Below are 19,791 nucleotides of genomic sequence, written 5' to 3' on the forward strand. Positions count from 1 at the left end.
TTGGAGCAGCTCCGCCCTGGACAGCTGCCCCTTGGTGAAGCCAGGGGCTTTACATGTGCGGGGAGGCAGGCAGTAGCCATAGAAATGGGCCTTGTGCCTGCCTTGGCCCTGGAGGCAGGTGGCCAAACTCAGTAGGGACCTCAGAGGCATGCAGGAGCCACTGCCTCACAAAAAGCAGCTCTGATGCCCAAACACATGAGACTTGAATGTGGAGACATGGGTGTAAGCTCTAGATAGAAGTCAGGTTCCTTTTTTTTTTTCACTCTCCAATTCATACATCTTAATCGCTTCAGCCCACCCCAGTCCCTGTACCTAGGAAGAAAAAAAAAAAATTATATGCATTTGACACAGTGGTTACCAAGCACTTCCACAAATACTGTGAAACGCAGGTTACTGACTCTCCCAAGGTCGCTCGGCTAGATCAGATGCTCAATCCTACATGACGCGTACCTGCCTAAATGCACTCCCATCTGTCTTGTGGAGGTGTCACCCCCAGGTGTGCTGTGCTCAGTTCCAAAGCTGCTGATAAGATCTGCAGGAAGGATCAGAATAGAACTGTTTGAGTGGAAACAGTTGATTTAAAATCCCAAATTGAAGTGGTAACAGAATTTGTCTCCATGAAAGGGAAGAAGGTGGTGGAGGAACAGACATTGAGGGAGAAGACATTTCACATTTTCTTCATTTTGTACCATATGCTTGTTTTCCTTAACTCAAAAATCGAATTTAAAGAATATATTTAACACTATTTGAGTAATATGTTGAAGAGAAAATGCGAAATAAGTTTAAATGGAGTAGGGAGAATTTTAACAAAGAGGTGGGAGAAGGCCCCCATCCAGATTGCTCTTGTGAAAGAGGTTGGAGTGGTTGTCATGCGCTAAACATAAAGGGATCCATCACTGAGGCACCTTCCCAAACGTGCCTCAGGAAGGGGAAAAGGAGGGAGACATGTCCACCAAGACCCTCTGACAACCACCACCCAAAAATCAGGGAGACACTGAGAAGCAGAGGGACATAAACTTGTACATACAGGCAAAAAAAAAAGTGACAAGCTACGGAGAAGGGAAGCAGGTGGAGACAAAGGGGTGTCTTGGGTGCCTCTGTGGCCAACAGGTGAGTGCAGAGCCCTGAGTAACCCTCCGCTCAGAGGAGGTTGTGTTTCGATCCCCAAAGGCTGTATGGACCCATGGAAAAGTCTCAGGACGTCAACTCCGTTTGTAAAAGGCTCCAGACCCACGGTTCTGGGGTCAGGTGGGGGCTGTTCATTTATAAGGTTTGTACCTTCCTGAGCCTCTGGTGCTATGCACTTAAGTGCCTTGCAGTGGGGAATTATTGCAGACAGGCCAGGAGGTCAGGGCATAAGCAGCTAACCACCTGGGGCAGGCTGAGAAGGCTTCCTTCATAGAGGGGAAGGTGATAAGAATTGAGCTTTCCTAGCCATAAGGAGGCGTTTGCTAGAAAGACCAGGATGGGAGGGAAAGCCCGGCAAAGAAAATAGGCTCAGCAGTTCAAGTGAAAGAAACAGGCTGTCAACCATAACAATCCCTCCGGGGACATGTATGAAAGATCAGAAGGTAAGAGCTCCCATCTTGGTCACCAAAACGGTCCCCTGGGGCAGAAACAGGCAGCGTCTCTCAAATACTAGAGTTGCAGAATCTCTGCGGGCTGTGAAGCCAAAGGTCATTATTTGGGTAGTACATCAGGGAGCCTCCAAAAGGTGAAAGGGGGACTGAGATCCTCCTCAGCCTGTCCTGGGCTTCCTCCATTTATAAGGGTTCCCAGCCAAGAGTTCTACTCCGGCGGGTCGGTTTTGGGGATAAGCAGGTGACAAGGCCGTGGCTCTGCCTCCCCACATAAGTAAGGCTTTGGAAGTAGTCCTGGGTCGCCCTGTGAGCGGTGGACAGGGCCGCACAGACCACGATAACGTTTGACTGGTGCCTGCATGTCCCTGGGCTGCGAACTAGAACACCTAGGTCTACCCGAGAACTTGTGCTTTGGTGGCCCAGAACACCTGCGAGGCGATAGCGGAGTCACAGTATTTACAGCCTTGGAAATCCTGTGGGGCAGTTCCTCTCTCCTATAGGGTCGCTCTGAGTCTGAATCGGCTCGACAGCAGTTGGTTTTGGTTTGGATTCCATGGAAGGCAAGAAGAGAGGGAGGGACGAGAGTTAAAGGCTGCTCCCCAGGCTGCACCGAGGAGGCGAGATCGGGGGCGGGACAGTTGCAGCCCCGGAGAGGGTCTTGCCCCCGTCCCCGAGCGGGTCAGGCTCTGCGCGGACTGGGCTAGTGGTTTGGGCTGCACACGGATTACATCTGATCGGATTAGAGCCTAGGCCGTCAGCTTCGCCCCCTCCCCTGACGCTGCCAGGGCCCGCCCCACCTCGATCTGGCGACCTCCCCAAGCACCTTGCAAGCCCCGAACGCGAGGCAGGCGCTGCGCCGGGAGTGAACGCAGAGATCCGAAAGGCACCGTGCGCCCCGGGTCCCGCTCGTTTCTACAGCGGGGCTCAGGCTCCCACCCCTCTCGCGGCCTTGCCAGCCCTGCCGAGTCTGCGGGTGTCTGGCTCCGCTGCGTCCCCGCCTCCGGCCTCGCCGCATGGCGGGTGGGTTCCTCCAGAGGGGGAGGGTCCGTGCAGCCCCTGCACGGAGAGGGCGGCACCGCGCCCCGCCCCGCCCCGCCCCGCAGGCCCCCAGCCGGTGCACCTGTGGGCTACCGCCACGCGCGGCGCTGTGCGCCTGCCCCTGCGCAACTCTAAGGCCGTTTGTCTCCGTGTCCCGGTCAGGGGGTCTGTCTGTCCTCCTGGCGGGCGGACTGAGCGGGTCCCGCGTCAGCGCTACGTGCGGCGGGGCGGGCGCGGCGGGCGGGGCGGGAGGCGGAGAGGCGCGGCGCGCGCTGCCCATCGCGGGCTGAAGCGGCCGCAGCACGGGGCGGGAGGCGCGGCGGCCGGGCGAGCCGGGGGCGCAGCCAGCCGGGCGGACCGCGGATAGCGGTCGGGGCGCCGCGCCATGGGCCGAGCCGGGGCCGCCGGGGGCGGGGGCCCGGGCCGGGGGCCGCCGCCGCTGCTGCTGTTTCTGGGAGCCACGCTGGTTTTCGCCGCCGGGGCCGCGCCAGGTGGGTACCGACCGGGACCTGGGCGGCACTCGCGCCCCACCTCCGGGCGGGGGTCTGGCTGCCCTCGGGTACCGGCGGAGTCCGCGAGCTGTGGTAAGGGGGCGGGGCAGCGCCTGGGCCGCGGCCAGGGCGGGGGATGGGGCGCGCCAGAAGGTGGGGGGCGTGCGGGGCGCGGGGGCGGTGCCGGCCGCAGGGTTGCGGACCGCGGTGCGGGATGGGGGCGGGGCCTGGAGATGGGGCGGGGCCTGGAGATGGGGCGGGGCCTGAGTGGAACTTCGGGGCGGGGCCTGGAGGTGGGGGCGGGCTATGGGGGGAGTAAGACTGCAAGACGGGACTCGAGCTGGAGGCCGCCCTGGCCTGGCCTTTTAGACTGCAGGTGGAGTGGGGAGCCTGAGCGGGGAAATGTTGGATCGGGTGTACCGTGTTCCCAGGGCTGAGAGGCCAGACCCAGGGACTGAGCTTAAAGGTGGGGGCGTGGCCTTGGGATACCTGGTGGCGGCTGCCGCGGTTGTCCCTGGTCTGGGAGGGCGAGCCGCGGTGGGGCGGAGCCCAAGAGCCGTTGCGCGCGCGGCGCCACCCTGACTCTCCGCTCCTCGCCCTCCCGCCCACAGCTCGCGAGGCGGGCAGCGCGGTCGAGGCCGAGGGACCAGTGAAGAGCGTCTTGGCATGGGAGCCGCGCGCCAACGATACGCGGGACGGGGCCGCCCCGTCAGGGACTGGGGAAGACGAGACCGCGTGGACGGCACCAGCCGACGAGCAGGCCGCGGCTGGCCCCCGGGTCGGCCCAGAAGAGGCGCTGGAGGCTTCGGCCGCGGTGACGGGCGCCTCCTGGCTGGAGACTGACAGCCCTGGCCTGGGCGCGGTGACCACCGAGGTGGGCAGTGGCGACGCCCAGGCCCTCCCAGCCACACTCCCTGCTCCCGATGAGGCCCTCGGGCAGTCGTCAGTACCCCCTGCCACCCCCGAGGCTATCAGACCACCCTCCTCCACCCCTGGCAACAAGCCGAGCCCAGGCCCTGAACTCCCCAAGGAGAGCTCCCTAGAGATTTGGCTGAACTTGGGAGGCAGCACACCTGGCCCTCATGGGCTAGAACCCACATACCCTTTTCAGGGCACGCTGGAGCCCCAGCCAGCCTCAGATATAATTGACATCGACTACTTCGAAGGACTGGACGGGGAGGGCCGTGGTGCCGACCTGGGAAGCTTCCCAGGCTCACTAGGAACTTCGGAGCACCACCCCGATACTGACACCGGCGGAGAGACACCTTCATGGAGCCTGCTTGACTTATACGATGACTTTACCCCCTTTGATGAATCTGATTTCTACCCTACCACCTCGTTCTATGACGACTTAGATGAAGAGGAGGAAGAAGAGGAGGATGATAAGGATGCAGTGGGAGGTGGAGACCTGGAAGATGAAAATGACCCTATAATGCCCACCAAGAAGCCTGGCCAGGGGCCAGGGGCAGGCCAGCCCACTAGTCGGTGGCATGCTGTCCCCCCACAACATACTCTGGGGATAGTCCCTGGCAGCAGCATTGCCCTCAGGCCCCGCCCAGGAGAGCCAGTCAGGGGCCTGGCCCCAGGCGAGAATGGCACTGAGTGTCGCAGTGGTTTTGTGCGACATAATGGCTCCTGCCGGTCGGTATGCGACCTCTTCCCCAGTTACTGTCACAACGGCGGCCAGTGCTACCTAGTGGAGAACATAGGGGCCTTCTGCAGGTAAGGGTGTGGCAGACAGGTGCCCAGGGGCTTCTAAAAGAGCACCTGAAGAGTGTGTGTAAGGCAGACCCAGCTACGAGGGAGATGACAGGCACACCTTCTAAAAGGTTATACATTCACAGGATTCCCAGATCAAGAAACGTTCACTGGGATATTTTCTACAGAATTACTTGTTAAAATGTATTTCTTGGAATTTCGTCACTAGGAGAGTTTCCTTAGAAATAAGAGTTTCTATTTTCTTTAGGTGTTGTGTCCTTTACCAAAGCGCTAAACTGTAAAGGCAAAATAAAAGGACTTCTTTAAGGGTTTTGGAAAGAGGCCTTTGCAGGGTTAGGGAATTTTTGATGGAGAATTTAGTTCTGGCTGTACTAGCAAAAAGAGGCGAGGCCCATGAACCTATTCTGTAGGAAAGGTTGCTGCTGAATGCTCCAAGTCATGTGTATGGCAGGAGGGCCTAGTCTGCCTGAGTGGGGTGTGTGGGGAGTAGACATGTAAACTCAGAAGACCCTGTCACTGAGAGCAGACCCAGAAGAACAGCCACTCAAATTGGTAAAATTTAGCAGAGAGTCTTTGCTGGTTTCTTAACTTTGGGTGGCTTTTTCATTCTACCTTAATGTTTGTCTTCCTTGGGATACCCAACCCTTAATGTTTTTAAAGATCCAGAGAGCTTGGTATGCCTGAGAACTTTGTCTGCAGCTGCCATCCCATGCCTCCTGAGGTAATTCCCCATTCACCTTCATTCTTGGGAACTGCCCTCACAGCGAGGTATTTAACGTGCTGGAGAGCTGGCTGACTTATTCTAGAAGAATCACAAGTCAGAGGTGATGTGAATGGTTCCCTTGTCTGTCTGTCTTGTACTGGCCATAGGAGTGAAGTGGAACCCTCACACTCCTTTGGGTCTTGTTTCCTCAGGCCCTAGGAGGAGCACTCCTCTTACATGAGTCTCTCTGTTTTGTGTCATTTCCGATATTTTTTTCAGAGTCTTAAGTTGGAGGTATATCAGGAATTCACATTCTTTAGGTCTTGATGTTCCAATAAGAGAATAACACATAAAAGCAATGAATGTTGAACCTTTGGCATAGAAGCTGGAGTTCCTGTTCTTTTTATAAAATTTCTTTTTGTTCTTTTTTTTTTTTAATAAATGGTCATGACATTAGGGTCACTGATACAGGAAGTGACCACACAGTTCTGGTTGGAATCATCCAGCCATTGCCAAGAAGAGGGAATGTGATCAAGAAATTATGGCAACAAGAACCTTGCCAATTGGTTAAGGGCTAACAGAAATATGGGGAAACCCCGGGATTCTGCTCTGCAGACTCCAGCTTGGGGTGCTATAGTGATAATTTCAGCCTGGAAGCTGTGGAATCTCTGCCAAATCATCATCTTTAATCCTGTTGGAGGCCTGGAGTTTTCTCCTTCAAAGTGAGCTGCCCATGAGAGGATGAGATTTGAGCCCTTGGTGCCTCTGGGGTTCCCAGAGTCTCCTGGAGCTTTCAGGGGGTTCCCAAGTGGAAGAGGAAGGTTGTCCTCCTCACTAAACTGCATGGCTTTGCTAATAAGTCCACCAGTGTGTCACTCCCTCAGAAGGGCTTCTCAAGTCCACTTCAGCCGCCCTTGCTCGGCTTCTACCCCAGGGTCACACACGGGCCTTCCTGCAGAGATCCCTGGCTGTGTACTCAGCTGTGGCTAGAGAACTGAAGTCCACTTCAGCCACCCTTGCTCGGCTTCCACCCCAGGGTCACACGGGCCTTCCTGCAGAGATCCCTGGCTGTGTACTCTCAGCTGTGGCTAGAGAACTGTTTTGCATTCCACTCACAGGGGACTGCTGAACCTTTAGTCGCAGACTGCAGCCTGCCTTTGTCTCTGTCACCCTGACCCACTGCAGGAAAACGATCAGAGCTATTGCGGAACTTCTCTAGAACAGTGAGTTAGAGGGCCCCTCTTAGAGGGAGATGCGTTCCCTGGCATCTTCAAACAGGCTCCCTGTGACTGAAGGGGTTCATTTGGAAAAGAAAGGGGAATTCCTTATTAACCAAGTCTCCCTACCCAATTCTGGATGTAGAATAGCCAATCTTCCAAGCATATTTTCCCCATTTCTGGACCCCTTTCTCTTGTCTGTCATCCACCCTGAGGTTCCTGTCCTTCCTCCTTTGCCTGCCTCTGTATCCTTCCACATCTTTCCTCTTTGAAGCAGCCTGGTTGCCATGGAAACAGCAATGTCATTGGAAGAGTTGGAGCCTGGGAATGTCCCCAAGGGCAGGAGAAAGTCACTCAACAAAAGGACTAAAACCCACCCAGAGGGGTGATTCTCACTCTGCTTCCATGACCATTCTCATGGTAATTGCATAAAGAGTTTTAGGGGCTGTACATGGGGCTGCAGAGGTAGGAGGAGAATATACATCCATCTTTGTGTTTGTCCTTGTCTGCCACTTCCTTATTTTTCAGTGTCTGGCTAGCCACGTGAGCTAGATGGGACTGCAAAGCAACAGATCGGTTTTCATGTGCAGAGCAGGTCCTAGCATTTTGTAGCCATAGCTCCTATTCATCTTGTTTTTCATCTGTCTTTTGCCCAGAGCCCAGGGCAGGGAGGGGCCTGAGAGAATCCTGGGATTGTCCTCATTGAGACTCTGAGGCGGAAGGCCAGCATTCCCTTCCCTCTTCGGTTACTTAAGGGCCGTGTAACTTTGGTTTCCTCATTTATATCGTGTACCTCTGAGTTGCTGGTCCACTTCATAGGTGGGTTGTAAAGATGGGGTGAGAATATCAATTAGAAGGGCTGTACAGATATGGAGCATTCCAGTCCCTCTAGATTGTCATAGGAACAGGCTATTGAGATGATTATTGGGGTCAGGGGCCAGATCCTGGCTGTGGCTGCTGGCTCCATCGCCTCAGGCTCCCCCTGTCCCTGCTGCAGATGCAACACGCAGGACTACATCTGGCACAAGGGGATGCGCTGTGAGTCCATCATCACCGACTTCCAGGTGATGTGTGTGGCCGTCGGCTCCGCTGCCCTTGTGCTGCTCCTGCTTTTCATGATGACGGTGTTCTTTGCCAAGAAGCTCTATCTGCTCAAGACGGAGAATACCAAGCTGCGTAGGACCAAGTAAGTCTGTCACCAGCCTCACGTGATGGAAGGCACCCTGACCCCACTGTGCCCCTCCATCTGATCCAGGGATGTTATCATAAGGGTCTCTGGCACCAGCAGCCCACCAACAGTCCGAACACCGTCACCACAGCCCTTCCCCACATGGGAAGGAGGGTGCTTAAAGAAAAGACAGCCAGCATATAGCAACTTTCACCTATATTTCCCAAGTAAGATACTGTACTCAACTTTCCCTGCCACCACCACCCCATGCCTGCACAGGCTTCCCTGGTTTTAGACTAGGCCAGTATAAGGATTCCGCTCACAGTCCATGTGAAGAAACTCCATCTTCCTCAAATCTGCTGTCACCTCAATACCAGCTCCTTCTCAATGAATGCTAAAGAGAAAAGGTTTCACACCACAATGCATGGCTTTTTAAAAGCTTGCAAACCCCTGATGCAAACAGAAGTGCAAGAAACTTAAGGAAATTTTCTACCTCTCCTGAGTAAAATTTGGTGGAGGTGTTAGAGTTAACCCTCTGCAGTATGGATTTTAAGGGCTCAGTTCAGCTTTTCCCTTAGTATAGCAGTGACTGTTGGGTGTATGTGAGCAGCACCATGTGTTTACTCTTTACCTCCATGCCTTGAATACTTGAACCTGCTCTCATATATAGGAGAGAATCACTCCTGATGCTAAGGAAAATAACCCTTCTGAAATGTCACAGTAGTCACAAGTGGCGGAGGTTGGAGCTCAGCCTCCTTGGGCCCAAGAGACACTTTATGCAGAATAGCCCTCACCTCCCTTCAAAGCTGTTGGTCCCATTCATCTCCTTCCTGTGACCTGAAACTCCTTTCAGAGAAAGACTGAAGGACTTTCCCTGAGTCCTGGGAAGAGGACAAAATGCCATCTGTTGCTCCTTTGCTGGGTAGAAGCATGCAGTGTGCAGATACCAGCAGCTTTCTGCAGCCTCTCAGCTAACTGTAGTGGGGCTATAAGGGCCCCTCCATTGTACCTGTGCATTGAGGCAGGGCTGTATCTGTGCATGTGATCACTCTGAAGAGATACAAGCCGGGACCCTATACCAAGAGTAGCTGGGTGAGCAGGGATGTTTGGAGAGGAGGGGGATGGGACCACCTAAATCAGGGCAGCTGCTGATGAGGATGGAGGAGAGAAAGGAGCAGGTGCTAGGGCAGTGGAGAAACAAGACCCGTGGCCAGAGCTATGTCCTCATTCTAGGCCTTTCTCCTCTAGCCAGCTATGAGTTTTGCGCAGAGCATGGCTCCTGCGCCTCTTCAGCTCAGATGTCATCTCCCCTATTTCTCTCTGAATACTTTATTTCTTTCCCAAGCCTAGCTACTGCTCTGATAGTGCTGCGGGTGTCCAGTGCACTACAGATACTGCTGGAATTTACTGATTGCAAGATAAACATTTTCTTCACATATTAACATCTCTGAAATTGGATTGTGTCTTTTGCTGGCACCTTATAATCACTGTTGGCCAGATGGCAGTCATGATGTAGTTGTTATTGCCTGGCATGCAGGAGCATGGTCATAGCTGTCCACATTATTGTCAGTTCTTTATCTAAAGTCTAAATTAGCTGCCTCAAGTATAAAATGAAAAATTCTAGGTGCTAAGAAAGTATTGAATCATTTAAATGGTGAAAGTTTTTTTCCTAATGGTACATCTTATTATGATCCATGGCATTTGATGAAATACGGTATTTGACCCATGAAGCTGAGGCATTACTACTATTGTTAAATTTTGCTATGATTGTTTCACTTATATTTTCCTTTTTCTGTCCTAATCAGCAAATTCCGGACCCCATCTGAGCTCCACAACGATAACTTCTCCCTCTCCACCATTGCTGAGGGCTCTCACCCAAATGTAAGGAAACTTTGCGACACTCCCCGTACCTCCTCCCCCCATGCCCGTGCCTTGGCTCACTATGATAACACTATCTGTCAGGTAACTTGTCTTCTTCACATCTCTCCTTAATGCATGCTTCAGCTCTCTTCTCTCATGTCTTTGGTCTGTTTCAGAGTGTATAGCCTCATGGGAACTCTGGAGATCAGCTTAGAGCAATGGGCTGGGGCATTGAAGGTGGAAGTAGAGGCTTGATGATATATCACTTCCTGGGCAAGAAGAGTTATATGTAGTAGAAAAGATTTTTTTCTAGGATGACTTAATTTTCAGCTTCATGAAGGCCTCAGAAATCTGATTATTGTGTTTCTCCTTTTCATATCAAGGAGAAAGGGCTCTGCTTTTATTGCTGGGGAATTTCCCAATGGTCAGTGAAGCAAATGGTAGTTGCTGCCTGGGATGGGTGGAATAGGACCTCTGGTTCTTGACTCTATTTGTGGACCCTAAGAACAGTCAGGCTTATACACAACTGGATAGGGCCAGAGGTGAGCACAGAACACTGGTGGAACCATAGAACATAAGTCTAGGATAAAAGTCAAATTCTGTTGTTAGGATGATGGGCTCAGAAATACCAGCTGAGACCCAATAAATGGCCCATAGACCCCAATAGCCACCACCTGTCTGTCAGTTTGTCATGCTGTGGTGACTTGCATGTTGCTATGATGCTGGAAGCTGTGCCACCAGTATTTCAGGCACTAGCAGGGTCATCCATGGGGGACAGGTTTCAGCAGAGCTTCCAGACTAAAGCAGACTAGGAAGAAAGCCCTAGCAATCTACTTCTGAAAATTAGCCAATGAAAACCCTATGGATCACAACATAATTTTGTTCAGCATAGTGCTGGAAGATGACCTGCCAGGTTGGAAGGCGCTACACAATGGCTGCAACAATGGCCTCAGACATGCCAGCAACCATGAAGTTGGCGCATGTCTGGGCAGCATTTCCTTATGTTGTATGTGGGGCTACCATGAGTCACAGCTGACTTGACAGCAACGAACAACAATAACAGCAGACCCCAATAGACCACTTTTGGTCTAGTGTGTTACCTGAAATAGACTGGCCAGTAAAATACTGGGCAACATCAGAGAGAATTTTGAAAATAAGACAGAAACCATCCCAGCCCCAGATCATGTCACATCAAAATCCAAGAATCCTGCACATAATTTATAGCCCATGCCTCAAGATAAATGCATTATTACACAGATTAGGAAGCTAAACTGAGATTCTTCACACTGCAACAATGGAATTTAGGAGAAAATTTTGAGGAAGTTCTTTGAAATAATAGAGTATCAAAACTCATAGGAGCCTTAACGGTCTACAGCAGTGCTGTCCAGTGGAATGTTTGGTGAGATAGAAACGTTCTATATCTGCGCCTTCCACCACAGCATCCACTAGCTACATGTGACTGTTGCGCTTTTAAAACATGGCTAGCGCTGCAGCACTGGGCAGCACATATCTCCACCACTGTCTTCGTTTTATGGATGGGGAAACTGTGGCTCCAGAAGGAGGAAAAGAGAAAAATAATAAGTATGACCTTTTTTACCACATCGTAGAAAAGGAAAACTTGGCCTGGTGGGGGTGAAATAAAGAAGACCTATTTAAGTATGAAATAAAAGAGGTAAATTTAGGATAATTAAAGTCGATATAAAGAGTAGAAAAGGAACAGATATTATTTCAGCTGGTGTGTCCCAAGATATGAATAAACTAAAGATGGCTATAATAACCAAGGAAACAAAATGTCTTACAAACTTTAAGATTGATAACCACAGTCAACTCACAAGGACATAAGCACCTTCAGGACAGGTCAGCGTCTTGCTCATCTTGGCATACACTACATCCCTACCTTACCCAGCCCATTGCAGTAATTAATATGCACTCAGTCAGCATTTACTGAACATTAGTGAATGATGGTCTACCACAAAGTATCTTGTTTCCACCATCTGGTCTGCCATTTTGTACTTGAGAGGTAGCTGGTTTGACCGGTATGGCAGTTCCTATAGTCAGGGTATTCGTTGTCGATTGTTAATTCCTCCTACCACTCCAGCCTGACAGAGCTCAAGGGCCCTTAGGAAAGTTTCTGACCCATGCATTTCTGGTCCAGCATCCCTACCACAGGTACAGATACCTTTTCCCTTTATAAAGAGGGAGGGGGAAGAAGTAGCTCTTCTTGGAGGGCGTGACTGCGTGAGCTAATACAAAGATTTCTTATCCTCCTCAGTTGACCCAGCTCTGTGGAAAGCAAGGCATTTGTATGTGAAAGCTACCACTCACCTGACATCAGAATACAACAAGTCTTAAAAATGGAGTGGAGCGGGGTCGTCAGTCGTGGTGGACTCTACCTTGAGGAGGGACTGTGGGAGGAAGGGGGCAGCAGGCTGTGGTGGTTTCCTCTGCCTCTGGGATCTCACGGGTCGTTCTCAGCTGGCATCCTTCATTCAGGCTGTGCCCCAGGGGATAGGCTCTGCTCTCTGCCAAGGCACTGGGAGGTGGGCAAGTGACTGTCCCTCAGGGAGGGTACCGGTGATTTTCACCTTCACCTCCAATTCTTTCCACCTAGTCTGAAGGTCAAACTTAGTCAAGATCTTGTGAACGCTGACAGTTAAGATGATTGCCACTTTGATGTGAAGTTCATTGCTTCAGCCACCACATTGATTGCTTACAAGTGGTGTTAGCAGCAGAGTGAAAGTGAGAAAGCCTCTGGGGTGAGCAGAGAAGTGCAACTAAGGGCATCAGTGTCAGGCCTGCTGGTTTGGTCTCTCCCTGTCCCCCTCCCTTTCCTCCTTAGATTTACTTGCTTGGTATTTGGTGTTTCCCAAAATTTTAGAGAGTTGTATTTATCTTAATGGAGGAGTTATTTCTTTTATAGAAGGCAGGTTGATTGGGTCATTTTCCTGCCCAGTTCCAATCATCTCTACAAGCCACACTCTGAAAAGATTTCAAACAAAAAAATCTGCTGCTTTGGGTCTGTGGTGGGGTGGGTCAGTTGCTGGTGTCCCTGTTGGTGGCACTTCCCTTCCTTCTTCTCTGCTGTTCAGTGCTTCTGGTGCTGCCCGCTCCTCCGGCCCTCCCGAACAGTTGTGAGGCACTGGAGCCAGTGGGCCATTGTCTGAATCTGTGTGTGAGTGAGTCTCTTGTGTAGCTGACCAGCCAACCTCGAAAGGGAACACTAGAGAAAAGGGAAAGGTTTGCGACTCCTCAGCCACAGCTGTGGAGGTTTGTAAGCTTTCCAGGAGGAATGCTGAGCGTGTGGGAAGCTGGATACTTTCCAGGTGCACCGCATGAGTGAAGTCACCTGAAACCCACAGGCAGCCTGCCCAAACACCGAGAGCTGCCCTGTAGGTCCTCAAAGCTGTGCAATTGAGGGAATGTTGTAGATATAACTTGGGTCCTCCTAAAATTTGACAGACCTTCTGGGACATTTCAGTTTGTTACTAGGATTTCTCCATGGCATCCCTTAGTGCTTTGTTTTTTACAATTCACATCTTTCCAACTTTCCAGGCTGTCTCTTTTTCCTGTGACTGATAAAGCATTAACTGCCCACCTCTCTGATAGAGGTTTGTGTCTGGACAAGGACGGGTCTAGGCCTGAACCCACATTACCCCTGGGCTGAAGGGTGCTCATATGGCTGGGGTAGAATGCCAGGGCAGAGGGCACAGTAGTTCCCAGGTCTTATGCCAGATGGCAGTCCAGCTCTCCCATGATGAGGGACTTCTGCCAAAGCAAAGGCAGATGGGGCTTTCTGTCATGGGATTCAGCAACCGTAGGCTTAACAGGATCAAGTTCTTGCAGAGACGCTTAGGTTAGCAGTTCTGTTTGTTGGAGGTACTTAGTTTGTCTAATAGGATTGTTGGATATCTGTGCTCCTTACTTTTAGACTATGTTCCTCCCACCCCTTGGCCCAGAAGCAGTTTTCTCATCTGTCCAAATCTCGTGAGCCCTCAAGGGGCCGGGTTTAAGGGGCCCCTACCTTCATGGCATCACAGCTTTGATGCCCAGGCCTATGAGTGACTAAATCCACTTCTTTTCACATTATGAGACTGTTCTTGTGCTAAGTATACCCAAAGAGGAGAGCCAAGTATAGGTGCTGATACCTTGTTCCAAGTTTTGCTATGATTCAAAGTCCATCCTACCCAGGATTTTAATGGCCCAACTCTCAAGCCTCCATGCCCATCGTCTTCCCCCAAAACAATACAGAAGTACAGGAAATAAAAAGTGCAGTTCTACCACACCCACTTCCCTCCCCATAAAATATGTACGTAATTGTGTACACATACATCTGTATATCATTATATTTCATAAACATAATAGGCTCTTACTATATATATGGTCTACTTCTTACTTTTTTATGCTTATGTCATGGAGATCTTTCCATCTCAGCAGTGTAGATTTATGTTACTAAAAAGTTTTTTCTCACTCTCTCCAAGAAGTGATTGAAAATACCAAGTGCCTGTGGGTGCCTTGCGTGGCTGCCTTGCATGCAGTCTGCCTCAGTGCTGTATGAAGTTCATTTCCTCTGGTTTTTGCCTCACTGTCTGTAAATCATGTCTGAAATCTTTGAAACTCACTATTAAATAACTCTGCTCAAGCTGGTTCTCTGGAAAAGTGCTAACTGACCCTGGGAGTAATGAGCAGGTGACAGTGATTCCTGTATGTACAGTACTTTTGAGCTCCCTTAGTGCACTGTAAGGAGCCCTGGTGGCACAGTGGTTAACTGTTCGGCTGCTAACCAAAAGTTTGGCAGTTCGAACCCACCAGCCGCTCTGTGGGAGAAAGATGTGGCAGTCTGCTTCCATAAAGATTACAGCCTTAGAAACCCTATGGGATGGTTCTACTCTGTCCTATAGAGTCACTATGATTTGGAATCAACTCGGCAGCAGTGGGTTTGGTTTTGGGTTAGTGCACTATCATACAAGCATCGTGGAAAAGCCTGGAGTCATTCCCTACTTTGTTTCCAACCAATCACTACCCTAATCTAGTGCTCCTATGGGTCAAACTCAGTAGCAGGCAGCATGGACAAGAGCTCACTAGAGTTTTATGGAGAATGCTCTAGTCCTTGGTAGTGAGTTGATTTGTAGAAGTGGTTAAAGCAAGAAGTCTTAGCTTGCTGGCCAGATAAGGAAACATTCTCTCTTCTTGCCACCCATGAATCGGCCTGAAGAGTTCCACAACATCTTTGATTAGCAGAGTTGTGAGCATTTACAATAGCTATTTGGGGCACCAAAGAAAGAACTTAGACACATTGACTCTCCACGGTTCTAATCCCCTCAAGTAAGCCCTAGGAAAAGAGTAGTGGGAAGGCAGGAGTTGCCATAAAAGTTCTTTGAATGCCCAGAATGTGACCTCGGAGGACAGTGTGCCATGAGGGTTTCCTGAAAACTCTTAACAAGCAAATTCAGTTCAGGTTCAGGAGCTTGCATAGGGCTGAAGGCAGCATGACATGGATTGGTGAGAGGGCATGGGCACGCTGAAGAACCAGCAGCATGGGTGCCACTTGATGGAGAATATGGCAGGCCATTGAGGCAGCAGGACTTATTCGGACATGGCACTTGGGTTGAGGAAACACCTTTTTAGGTATCATTTTTTTAGTAGGTAAAGGCCTAACGGTAAAAGGCCCACACATCTTTGGTTTCTAGTCAGAAAATGTATATTTACTGTGGGGGGAGGAGCCCTGGCTTTGCCAGGAGCAGCCCCGCACCTGACCATAGCTCTGTGAGTCCACCAGTATATTCACCAGTGTTTCCTGTCCGAGACCTGCCTGGGAGAGCAGAACACAACATACTGGAGAGCCAGAGGAAGGAGGGGCTAGGCAGGCCCTCCAGAGTTTATCAACATGCAAGACTTTATGGGGCCTCAGAAGCCCTGGTGGTGCAATGGTTAAGCACTCAGCTGCTAACCAAAAGGTTAGAACCCACCTGTGGCTCCTAGGGAGAAAAGACCTAGTGATCTGCTCCTGCAAAGATTACAGCCTGGGAAGCCCTATGGGCAGTTTTACTCTGTCCTATGGGGTCGCTGTGAGTCCGAATTGACTCAGTGGCACACAACAACAAGGCCCCTCTAAAGGAACGGTAGTAAAAGGGACTATTTCTCCCCCATCTCTGTCCAAGAGAAAACCGTGGACTGGCCCAAATTAAAAGTATTGCAATCCAGTTACTTGGCAAACTTTCATTTATTCTGGCCATTGCTTTTAAGGGTGAATTTCCTAAAAAGTAGCTGCTAATCGGTTATTTTTGTTCATTCAAGTCTTAAAACTTTCTTCCTTTTTTCAGTGATGCTTCTTTCAGCCAGGTAGAAGTTTTGTCGATTGCTGTAATCATTGTCTCTTTCCCTCTACTCCCACCCCCACCCCACAAATTTTTTTCTCTTCCAGGATGATACAAGTGCACCCCACAAAATCCAGGAAGTTCTCAAGTCTTGCCTGAAAGAGGAGGAGTCCTTTAACATCCAGAACTCCACGTCGCCCAAACTTGAGAGTAACAAAGGTGACCAGGCGGACTTGGACGTGAACTGTCTGCAGAATAACTTAACCTGAAGCAGAGCAAGAAGAAAGGAGACGGGGGCGGGGGGAAATGTTGCCTCCTCTTGTACAGAGTCTATTTCTTGTAACCATTTGTTAAGCCCTTTTCCTTTTCTGATCTCATGGCATGCTTTGGTGTATTTTGTACAGGAGGGAAAAAAAAGCAAAGAACCTGAGTGGAATTACATCCGTTGGACTGTTCTGTCTGTGCCGTCTGTACAGTGCTTCTGCTGCTGTGATTTCTAAACCTGTGCTGTTACTCAACTGACTTTTTTTTGTACTTTGACCCACCTTTTTTTGAGATACCAGTAAAAAACAAAGTTCTTGAAATAAAACTTTTTAAAAAGTTATCCATTTTCCTAATGTCATTATGTCCACTCCCTCCCCATTCTTGTCACTTTGAGTTGAGTTCTTGCCTTCATTGAAGATGTATGTTTATTTAAATATGTTTGGAATTCCAGAAATGGTTTATATCACCAACTCTTAAGAGTGCTCTTTTATTCTTTCATAAATATTCAACACCTACTCTGAGCCAGGCACTATGCTAAATCCCGAGAATAATAAATGAATAAGATAGATCTTAACCTCAAGATGTTAACTGTCTACTTGAGAAACAGACTTATAAACAAGTATAATATAGCAAGTAAATATTAGAGGGAGAGCACTCCGAAAGTTAGGAAGGTAGTGCGACATGCATGACTAGAGACTGAGAGGGAGAGGTCCTAGGTGGATAAGGCTGTAAAGGACGAGCAGATTGTGAAGAGCCTTGAATGCCAGTTAAGGACAGGGTCGGGTTTATTTTCTAAAAAGTTATCTCTGGAGATAGTAGTGAAAGCAGATTTGAAGATGGGGATTGCAGCAATCCAGGGAAATAATATAACCTTTTTTTTTGTTGCCGTCAGGTCGATTTCAAATCATAGTGACTCTATAGGACAGAGTAGAACTGCCACATAGGGTTTCCAAGGCTGTAATCTTTATGGTACACCTACAGGAAATTACCAGAAATTGAAGCTGGATTCAGAAGAGGATGTGGAATGAAGGATATCATTGCTGATGTCAGATGGATCTTGGCTGAAAACAGAACACCAGAAAGATGTTTGCCTGTGTTTTTTGACTATGCAAAGGCGTTCACCTGTGGATCATAACAAATTACAGATGACCTTGTGAAGAACAGGAGTTCCAGAACACTTAATTGTGCTCACGTGGCATCTGTACATAGACCAAAAGGCAGTCATTAGAACAGAACAAGGGAATACTGGCACGGTTTAAAAATCAAGAAAAGTGTGCGTCAGGATTGCACCCTTTCACCATACATATTCAATCTATATGCTGAGCAAATAGTCCAAGAAGCTGGACTATATGAAGAAGAATGTGGCATCAGGACTGGTGGAAGACTCATTAACAACCTGCATTATGCAGATAAACAGAACCGTGCTTGCTGAAAGTGAAGAGGACTTGAAGCACTGATGAAGATCGAAGACTATAGAAGGATCGTGCTTGATAAAGTAGAGGGTCAGGGAAAAAGAGGAAGATCCTCACCTTGGATTGACACAGTGGCTGTAACAATGGGCTCAACATAACAATGATTGTGAGGATGGTGGATGGCACAGGACGGGGCAGTACCACCTAACAACAACAATAATCCTTATGGGATCACTGGATCTTTACTTCTGAAGAGCTGCTGGTGGGTTCGAACCGCCAACTTTTTGGTGAGCATTTTAACCATTGCATCACCAAGGATCCTCATTTTCAGGTATAGGTTATATGAATCAGATTTGTGGCTGTTTTCTAAATTTCAAAATATTTCACATACTTCCCAAGAAAAATCTTTGTACAATAAATAATAAAAGTCAAGGTTTGGGATTTGCAGAATTTGGGTTTTTAGTTGTTTTCTTAGCACAATTAAAAACAAAAGAGGCTATAAATTCCAGAACCTGATATATGTAGAACATGTCCTTGCCCTAAGCTATTTAAATCAGATTTGTTATAGATTTATCCCATTTATGAGGTCAGATTCCTCAGATATTATGGAACAAGTTTTTTTAAGTTTAATAGGGATGGATTAAAAGAATTAACAATTTAAATAGCCAGATTTACTATTTGGAATGGGGGGCATTTTCTAGAATTTGCCTGTGATCCATCTGTGATAATTCTAATAACTGGAATCCCTATAAGCATGTTTCTTTTGCCTGATTTCTGTTGGTTCCTCGATTTGTCTCATGTGCCTCATTATTTTTTATTTTATGCTGGACATTGTTTTAAAAATATTAATAGAAATAATTTGAGGCCTAGGATGATTGCTTTCTCTAGAGAGGTTTTTTTTCTCCCCGCCCCCACCCCCCTCACCCCCACGTAGGCACCTGGGGGCACTATAATTCCAGTGTCACCTTAATCCAGGTTTAAGACTGGAGATTTTCTGGGCAAAATTAAGCAAGGCTGCAGACTATGCAAGGGCCCGTTCACTTCTGGTTCACGCTTCCTCCAGGGCACAGTTCTCTGGGGTCACAGCCCAAAGCAGCCAGTGGTTTACCAGTGTCACCTTTGGTGGGCCCTGTATTCCAACTCCCTCACCCACCCGCAATCTAGAAAGACTTTCAGAAACACAGCTTTTTCTCTGAGCCACCTCTTCCAAATGGGCAAGTGCTCCCAGGGCCAAAGTGGCCCCGAATGCCAGGTTCACCTGTCTGGATTTCAGCCTTCTCTGGGATGTCAGCCTAGTAATTCTTAAATATCTTGTTAGCTGTTTGATGATTTTCAGATGTCTGTACAGTTTTTGGGTTATCCTTAGTGGAAGAGTTGGTGCAATTTACCTAATCTTCCATTTACTGACAACAGAAGTCTTCTGTTTTCATCTTGGGACTCTTGCCCAGGTGGTGTTCAAGGGGCACCATGAGCTCAGTCTGCTCTTTGCTATTGGGTGAGACTATATATTGGGGTGCTGGGTTCTAGCCTATGTGTGTTAATGGCTTTCAACCTGATTCTCACCCACTTTGGGGAGTTTGGTATGATTCTACTTAGGTCCTTCTGTATTGTATGATTTAGGGGATCCATCTTGGGTAGGCTTCTCTGACTCCTTTCACAAGGCCAAGAGAGATTGTATATGAAAGTACTTTGTCAATTCTAAATCTGTATTCAGACTTCAGGGTTGTTACTGTTTTGTTTTTCCCGCAAGGAGTATTTTGAAGTGCCTGTAGCTCTGTCCCACCTTCTCAGCACATGCTGGAAGGATAAGAAAACCCAGATCAGTAGGGGAACAGGAGACAGTGGAGGTCTATCGAACAGAGTTACCAGATGTTATCAAGACTCTTTGGCCCAAAAAGGAGCTGAAGTGTTAGAATCAGATATACTGATGTCTGTGGCCAGTCCCCTTTCCTGCCAGAGTGATTGTGCATCTTGATGACTGTGATCCATAGGGCTGGCCAGCATCATCTCTGGGGACCCTCCAGC

General features: G+C 49.1%; 1 protein-coding gene across 1 annotated transcript; it reads left to right on the top strand.

The window, feature by feature from the left end:
• Positions 1 to 3,003: 3,003 nt before the first annotated feature.
• CSPG5 (chondroitin sulfate proteoglycan 5) lies at positions 3,004 to 18,678 on the top strand. Its single transcript, XM_064274246.1, has 5 exons — positions 3,004 to 3,424; positions 3,541 to 4,831; positions 7,746 to 7,934; positions 9,722 to 9,797; positions 16,198 to 18,678. Exons 1-5 carry the CDS (start codon positions 3,004 to 3,006, stop codon positions 16,357 to 16,359), a joined length of 2,139 nt encoding a protein of 712 aa, XP_064130316.1. The 3' UTR covers positions 16,360 to 18,678.
• Positions 18,679 to 19,791: the final 1,113 nt, after the last annotated feature.

Source organism: Loxodonta africana, chromosome 22 (genome assembly GCF_030014295.1).
Source record: "Loxodonta africana isolate mLoxAfr1 chromosome 22, mLoxAfr1.hap2, whole genome shotgun sequence".
Taxonomy (NCBI): Eukaryota; Metazoa; Chordata; class Mammalia; order Proboscidea; family Elephantidae; genus Loxodonta; species Loxodonta africana.

What these genes read in the sequence shown, in the direction of transcription:
- CSPG5 (XM_064274246.1), top strand. Translation starts at nt 3,004, where the DNA reads ATGGGCCGAGCCGGGGCCGCCGGGGGCGGGGGCCCGGGCCGGGGGCCG. An exon ending in GGGGGCGGGCTATGGGGGGA is followed by an intron (nt 3,425 to 3,540) that starts GTAAGACTGCAA and finishes CCGTGTTCCCAG; the next exon opens with GGCTGAGAGGCCAGACCCAG. An exon ending in CTGAGGGCTCTCACCCAAAT is followed by an intron (nt 9,798 to 16,197) that starts GTAAGGAAACTT and finishes TTTCTCTTCCAG; the next exon opens with GATGATACAAGTGCACCCCA.